The sequence below is a fragment of the Acinonyx jubatus genome, chromosome B3 (genome assembly GCF_027475565.1).
Source record: "Acinonyx jubatus isolate Ajub_Pintada_27869175 chromosome B3, VMU_Ajub_asm_v1.0, whole genome shotgun sequence".
Lineage (NCBI taxonomy): Eukaryota > Metazoa > Chordata > Mammalia > Carnivora > Felidae > Acinonyx > Acinonyx jubatus.
This window is the reverse complement of record NC_069386.1, coordinates 92,917,047-92,925,518: the sequence shown is the minus strand read 5'-3', so window position 1 is coordinate 92,925,518 and position 8,472 is coordinate 92,917,047. Positions and strand designations below refer to the sequence as shown.

Here is an 8,472-nt window from a genome sequence, read left to right as displayed (position 1 = left end):
GAAAATATGTCTTTTATACCTACGACAAAGCCTAGGGCAAAAGATCTATGCCTAAGATGGGCAGCGGGGAAAGAAAAGGGCCTCTAGGCCCAAGTGGCAAACACAATTCATTTCCAGGTAGCCCACAGGAGAATATACCTAACCCTCTGCTCTGCGCATGTGCCAAGTTGTGCCCACAAAGGCGTACACTGTTGCTGTATCTATGGTGGGGACGTCCTGAAAGAGCGTCTTCCTGCTGCCAACGCGCCTCTATGGTTCCATGCGGGAAGATGGACAATATTACGAAGGCGCATGCGCAGGCGTGAGAACGTGCGCTTCCTTCTCTTCAAGGCTCTCCGAGTTCCTGCTGTTGCCATGGGCCGCAGACCAGCTCGATGTTACCGGTACTGCAAAAACAAGCCGTATCCAAAGTCTCGTTTCTGCCGTGGTGTTCCTGATGCCAAGATCCGCATCTTTGACCTGGGTCGGAAGAAGGCAAAAGTGGATGAGTTCCCACTCTGTGGTCACATGGTGTCTGATGAATATGAGCAGCTCTCCTCTGAAGCCCTGGAGGCCGCTCGAATTTGTGCCAACAAGTATATGGTGAAGAGTTGTGGCAAAGACGGCTTTCATATTCGAGTGCGGCTTCATCCCTTCCATGTCATCCGCATCAACAAGATGTTGTCCTGTGCTGGGGCTGACAGGCTCCAGACAGGTATGCGAGGTGCCTTTGGAAAGCCCCAGGGCACAGTGGCCAGAGTCCATATTGGTCAAGTCATCATGTCCATCCGCACCAAACTTCAGAATAAGGAACACGTGATTGAAGCCTTACGCAGGGCCAAGTTCAAGTTCCCTGGCCGCCAGAAGATCCACATCTCCAAGAAGTGGGGCTTTACCAAGTTTAATGCTAATGAATTTGAAGACAAAGTGGCTAAGAAGCGTCTCATCCAGGATGGTTGTGGAGTCAAATATGTTCCCAATCGTGGCCCTCTGGACAGGTGGCGAGCTCTGCACTCCTGAGGTCTTTGACAGCACTGATTCCTTTGGCCATGCTGGCCTCACATGCTCACCAATAAATTTTATTTGCTGACAAAAAATAAGTATTTTTTAGTATTTTAAATATTTTTAAATGTTTGTCCAACTTTTAGAATATAGACCATGAGAGAAATAGTTTTATATTAAAGGAGAGTTTTAATAGCAAATGATGCTTTTCCTCAAGTATGAATGAAATAATTTGTATGCAATTTACAGAGAAAGTTACTGCAATTCTAATCCAAACACTTTTAATTTGGGAGAATGTAAGGAAATATGTCAAAAGTTTTGTTTGTAGTGACATCATAAGTTATGCTGCTATCCTTACCTGGAATAAAAAAATAGCTAGAAAACATCCAAGATTTGTAGAGAAAAAATTGTTATTGTTTATGGAAAATAAACAATAGGGATGACAATAATGATATTTATTAGTGATATTTCAACTGCAATCTCTTTGAAACTAAAAAAAGCCTATTCTTAAACTTGTTGTTTATGTTTTCCTTATAAATTTCTGCACATTGATTTTAGAATTTCGTATCACCTCCAATTATCAGCATTTGGACAGTTGGTTGTGACTGCAAAAGGTTTCCTCAGACAAGCCTTACAATATTTCACACTCAGGAGACAACAGTCCAATCTTTTCTTCATTACAGAAAGGTCATAGGTTGACAACAGAGTTCACATTGCTTGTATCGAAGTCCCAGTAGAACCACCAGAAAAGAGAAAATGACACCAAATCAACTATCTGTGCTTTAAAAGGACCCTAGAGAGACTTTACAATCTGTAGGTGCTTGCTCTACATTAGAGTTACATTGATCATACAGGTGGTTTTTGTTGTTTGTTTCGTTTTATTTTTGAAACTACATAAGCTAAAATTACTGGGTCTGTGTTATATTTTAAAATTCTGGTTCCTTATTTAGTCTTCTGTATCTCAATCTTGCCAACAGTGACCTCACCTTTTTGAAACTAATCACTCGTTTTCAGGGTCAACATACTGAATGAAAGCAGCAAAGGGAATACTGAACGGTATTGAGATATGCACTTATTAATGTATTTCCATTTACTTAAAAACTTCCTTTGTCAATCCTAAAATTTTGCATATAGCAATATTTTTTTCAGGGTCCTGCCGTAAGATATGTCCTACTTGTATATTTTAAAGCAAGGTTGCTGTATTAAGCTATAATATTTTCCATATTATATATAAGTGAGGAAGATAAATAGTAAATAATATGAATATACATACAGTGTTCTTTCACCTAAGAAGCACTTTCCTTGATGTGTTTTACTTGATACTTTAAAATTCCTCAAGGTTTCTAGGAAATAAAGTACTGTGCAGATCTTCTGACTCCTATCCAGTCTCGTTTACTTTTTGCCACACAGTCTTTCAAAACGAAAACTTGTATTGAAATGTGAAACACAACACAACGAAACAGTCCCTTAGTTACTTGTTTTTTTTTTTTAAATTAAGTTTATTTATTTTGAGATAGAGGGAGAGAGAAAAAGCACATGTGTGAAAGTGAGTTGGGGGGAGGGGCAGAAAAAGGAGAATAATTCCAAGGAGGCTCTGCATGTTCTCAGTGCAAAGCCAGATGAGGGGCTTGAACTCAGGAAATGTGAGATCATGACCTCAGCCGAAATCAAGAGTCAGACGCTCAACCAACTGAGCCACCCAGATGCCCCAGTTATTATGTTAATATAACAATGATGCAGCTTTTAAAATATTTTCCAGCTTCATTATTCACCCTTCTCTTTGACCTCAAACTTCTCAAATGTCTTGACCTTCAAACTTGGAACTCTGTACTTACTAAATACAGGGAGGGAGCTAAGGAAAAGCCAATAAACATCTTCAGAGTCTGGTAGCTATGATTATTTATGCATATAGATAGGTAGATAAGAAGAAAGTGAAAGATTAAAAATTTTATACTAAAACCTGGTAGGTAGGTGTCATTAAGACTTATTATTTGATTTCTCCTACAGTTTTCTATGATAAGCTATTATATATATTTTATTTCCTTTAATGTTGATAGAAGAACACTTTCACTTTTTTAAGCAACAATGCTATTATGTCTCTAAGTCATGATTTTATTTTTTCAGTATTTTTCTGTTTTCTGGTCATTGTAGTTATTGACAGATTGATAAGAAGACAGTTGAGGTGAAGGATGATTTGATTATATTTTTTGCAGAGCTCATCATTATTTCTAAATTTCTATTCACAATGTAAATTTTAATTTGGGAACATATTATGTATTCATATATTCATGCACCACTTCAATGAAACAGAACTATCTGCTTTTTTCAAAAAAAAATACAAGTACAGTTAACTAAATTCAAGTAAATGTTGCTCTCTAAAACTCTCATTTGGTTAATGGAGTTTCCAGGTTTTATGGAAAATAGTGACTGTATCAGAAGATGATGAAAACTTCAATTGGACCATGCATCATTACCAACTCAGTTTTGAAAATGACCATTATATAATCTACCATTTCTCCCCCTGCTTCAAAATATCCAGTTCTACGAAGCATACATAGCCTGAAGTCCTTAATTTTTATAAAAATAAACACTAACTGTGGCGTGAATTGGATGTCACTAACACTGGCATTTAATTTCCATTTTAGCAGCTTGCCTATCCTGACAAAATTCGAGTAAGGCTTTCTGATTCTTAGAGTGTCACCATGGACCTAAGGATTAAGTTGGGAGATCATTAAGCCCCAATCACCTCTTGCTTTATATAAATGACATAGGTTTGGGGTATTTCTTAGAGTAGTGACTTTGGTGTTTTCATAAAAATACCTACTTGTTTTTAATAAGGAATGCAGAAAATAATGAATAAAGTCAAAGTGAATTAAATTACACCATCAATAATAATTCAAAGTGAAGCCATTGTCATGCTTAACAGTGGATAATAAGGGAAGCTCTGACTGGATTTGAATCTCAGTTTCTCCACATACTTGGGCAAATTACTTAGTATCACCATTACTTAATTTTCTCAACTGTAAAATGAAGTTAAGACACTATAGATTATAAGGTTGTTTTAGGAATGAATTAGATAATTCACTGAGAAAGTGAGTAAGATTATGTCTTGCACATATTAAGTATACAAAATTAGTGTCAATTTATAAGTTAATATTCATGTTATCATTACTTCATTTGCTCCTGCATCACTGCTTCTCAGCCTCTGATTTTTGCTGCTTGTAGTGTTATTATTTTTTCATAATTTACAATACCAATACTATTTGGCAACCATTATTCCCTCTAGTTGTCTAATCTGAGTTCTTGATTTAATTGGATTCAATATTCTGATTTTAGTTTTTGTTAATTTTTATCTTTAGTTTTGTAATTTCCACTTTCATATTCTATTTGGGTGTCTATTCTTGGGCTCCTTTTGAAGAATGTAATTGGGCTCTACCCATTATCCTTTACTATTTATTACTCACTTATGGAGATTTGCTTTATTTCCTTTTTCTTTCCCACAGATTGTATTTTTTATCTAGCTTACCCACATTTTCCATTCAATATTTCTTTCTTCCTTCTTCCTCCTTCTTCTTTTTCTCATTTTTTCAAAAGAATGCTTATATGGCTTATCGTGCCATTATTTTCATACTGCTTACGTGTGATAATAGACTGTTCTACCAGACCTCCTATTTAATCTGACAGATTGTTAAGTAAATTTCTCTAGTCACGCTTTCACAAAGCTTTTGTTACTTCTTTCTTCATTTAGTCTTCTTTTTGGGTGCCGTAGTTTGAAAACTGGATATTGCTACCTACTTTTCCATGGCTTCAGGGTGAGAAGCTAGGGGAAGGAAGGAACTAGAAGAGTTAGCCAATGATGGATGCTGGACTCTGATTCAGCCTCTGAGATCCGATTAAATATTCTGCACCCAAGCTGACTCCTTGAAGTCAGGTGTGTAGCCCACCTTTCCCGCTGTGGTGTATTTCTTATACTCGCCCCTGCTGCTGTTCAGTGCTGAACATTGGAAAATGGTGAGCCCAAGTGTGAGCATCTTTGGTGTTGGTTGGGGTTCCACGTGTCAATAGATTTTCATATAACTTTCTCTTGTGTATTACTTATAACCTTAGTACATTTCTCTCCATATTAGGGCATTAGTGAGACATTTTTAAATTTCATGTTTCTTTAGAAATGTTTCTAAGAGTTTTGAGACTTTTGAAGAGGTGAATTTCATTAATGGTCATTAAATAATTCACTATTTCTCTTCACTCCTCAAAATATGAAATTATACATAATTATTTAGCTAGAGTTCTTTAATTTAAAAAATACAGCTCTGGGATATTAGATGAGAATACCATCTCCATTTTATGTCATCTTTTCTCCTAAATTTATGATATGCATATGACATGACCTTTTTATCGGTAGCTTTTGACTGTATTTCTTCTCTCCTGCTCTAAGAAGCTGAAACTACTAGTCTAGGATACACTAAAGGAATATACAGGAGATTTGAGTAGGATAGGTGACAATTTTAATAATTATAAGTGAGAAGTTATGGATGAGCCTTATCTATCATTAAGGAAATGCACTACTAAAAAAAAGCAACAGGGTTACAAGGGAGCGCAGGAGGTAGTTTTTCTTGGAAGACAAAAATTTTTATGTTCACTTCAATGTTTCTCCCATCAAACCAGGAGAAACCATCTTGATGAAAAACTCCACAAACCATTCTAGTAAATGCCTGAATTACTGAAACGTAAAAGACATTGAAATTGCACCAAAATAACAACATAAAGAATCTTCTATACCACTTTCAAAAAACTTCTTTACCACTTAACTGTGATCCATCTACTTTTCTACCCCATATAAGCACCTTAAATATGAACATACTTTAAATTTCCATTACACACACACACACACACACACACACACACACACACACACACACAATACACATTCTCCAGTTGGTAGGAATTTGATTTATACATACAATGGACTGGTTCAATTTATAATAGTACTCTGCAATTGCATGCCAATTTTTGAGACAAAACTGGATTATTGATAAAATTGTAATTTTCTCAGTTTCATATGTTTTTCAATACATTATAAAATAATTGAAAGTTATCAAAATAAAATAGTCTAGAAAGTACAAGCCTACTTTATCTCAAAGCAAAGTTGAGATTTTGGAAATCTGATTCTTAACTACAGATAATGACATTTTATCTGGCAAATACCACCAGTACTTACTTACTGACTTAGTGAATTTGAGTTATATGGACTCTAACTTCAGAAAATCATTTGAAATTACATAACAGGTTTGAAGAGGCTTTTTTCCCTAAGACCCAGTATTACTACTTTTATTATTTTTTATTTTTAATGTTTATTCATTTTTGAGAGAGAGTGGGAGTAGGGGAGAGAGAGAGAGAGAGAGAGAGAGAGAGAAGGAGACACAGAATCCAATGCAGGCTCTGAGCTGTCAGTGCAGATCCCCACGCGGGGCTCGAACTCACAAACCATGAGATCATGACCTGAGCCAAAGTCAGATGCCTAATTGACTGAGCCACCCAGGCGCCCCCAGTATTACAACTTTTAGAAATCTATGTTAGAAAACTATGATGATGCATATGCAAGAGCCTTCATATCACTGTTAAAAATAAGAAAAAGAAGAAAAACCAAAACTAATTTCCATAAAGAGGACAATGAATGTATCTATTGGGGTATATTTACAATGGGAAACACTATAAAGATTGAAAATAAATAACCTACCACACAGCCAACAACAGAGATAAATCTCAAATAAAATGTTGAGTGAAAACAAGAAAATAAGACTCTAAACAGTGTAATGTCTTTTTTAAAAGCTCAAAACAAATATAACTAGAGGAAATATTGTGTGTATATGAAGAAATATGTGATAAATCTGGTTTTCTAAGGAAATACTAACTCACAGAAATAAAGGCTAGTGTTTCCATGGGTGGAACATCGCACGACACAGAAGGATTTAGGATGGTCTGTAAAGGATACTCAGATTAGATGAGATTCAGTAATACTAGTGTTGTTCTCGTTCACATTTAGGAGTATGAGTTCGAGGATACTTTACTTGCTTCTAACTAATAAAATATGGCAAAAGTGATGGGCTGCCACTCTCAGGACGATGTTACAAAGCAAGTTCTTGCAGCTCATTATCTTCAGTATGTCAGGGCTAATCTAGGAACTTTCCTCTTCCGTATATATTTGATAAACAATTTGTCAAATCACCACATTCAACTGCTCTTAAAAAATTCATAATGTGATTTTTATTGAATTTATATTAACTCTACAGAGCAATCTGATGAGAAAAAAACATCTTTATGAAAAGGAGTCTTCCTGTTCATGAAGTAAATCTGTAACTTTATTAAGTCTCCTTTAATGTTTTTCAATACATTTTTATAATTTTCTCCATTATTGTCCTGTACATCTTTTATTAGATTTACTTTTAGATGCTTTATGTTTTTTTTGTTGACATTGAAAAGATCATCTTTCTTACATTTTAATTGTGCTCTTTTATTAACTCTAACTTTCTGCTAATTCACTTGCATATTTCTTACAGACATATCATCTCCTAATATTAATGATTTTGTCTCTTAGTCTCCAATATTTATATTTTAATACGGTTCTTATTCTTTTTGTACTAAAATCCTCAATATAATGTGAATAGAATGGTAGGAGCAAACAATGTTCTTACATTAATCCTGAATTTAAAGGAATTGCCTCTAATATCTCATCTTTAAAGATGATATCCCCAGGGTGCCTGAGTGGCTCAGTCAGTTAAGTGTCTGATTTTGGCTCAGGTCGTGAACTAGTGGCTCATGGGTTCAAGCCTAATGTTGGGCTCTTTGCTGACAGCTCAGAGCCTGGAGCCTGCTTCAGATTCTGTGTCTCTCACTCCCTCTGTCCCTTTCCTGCTCATGTTCTGTCTCTCTCTCTCTCCTTCAAAAATAAGTAAACATTAAAAAAATTAAAAGATGATATTCCCTCTGTTTTTAAGAGATACTCTTTATGGAGTAATGGAAGCTTCACCAACGTTCTTTTTGGCAAGAGTTAGTTTCTTCCACTTGTTTTCTTCTTTTTCTCTTTCAAATCTAGAAGTTGAATATATTGAATGGTTTTGCATATCTGGTGACATTCAGTTTTCTACAGTAATAAATAAATATTTATTACACTACTTTTTTGTCATGATTAACCACCTTGCATTCCTGGAATAAACCTAATTCTGTTGTGTAATTTTTTATATGCTGCTGAAGTAAGTTTGTCATTTTACTATTATTATATTGGTTTCAAGTATAGTCTTGCCTCATACATAGAGCTAATATGTATTGTTCTCTCTTTTCTATCTTAGAAGAGACTTATGATACTGAAATAATTTTCCTGGAAGGTTTATTAGAATCCCCCTTTAACCATTTGAGCCTGGTGTTTTTTTGTTTTGTGTGCATGTGTTGGGAGATGATTTTAACTATTGATTTAGTTTATTTAGTGATTTCAGA

At 35.2% G+C, this 8,472-nt stretch overlaps 1 protein-coding gene across 1 annotated transcript; it reads left to right on the top strand.

The window, feature by feature from the left end:
- Nucleotides 1-276: 276 nt before the first annotated feature.
- RPL10L (ribosomal protein L10 like) lies at nucleotides 277-1,097 on the top strand. Its single transcript, XM_015083295.3, has one exon. The coding sequence runs from the start codon at nucleotides 292-294 to the stop codon at nucleotides 997-999; it is 708 nt and encodes a 235-aa protein (XP_014938781.3). The 5' UTR covers nucleotides 277-291; the 3' UTR covers nucleotides 1,000-1,097.
- The last annotated feature ends 7,375 nt before the right edge of the window (nucleotides 1,098-8,472 follow it).

Excerpts from the sequence above, each read along its gene's own strand:
- RPL10L (XM_015083295.3), top strand. The coding sequence starts at position 292 with ATGCGCAGGCGTGAGAACGTGCGCTTCCTTCTCTTCAAGGCTCTCCGA.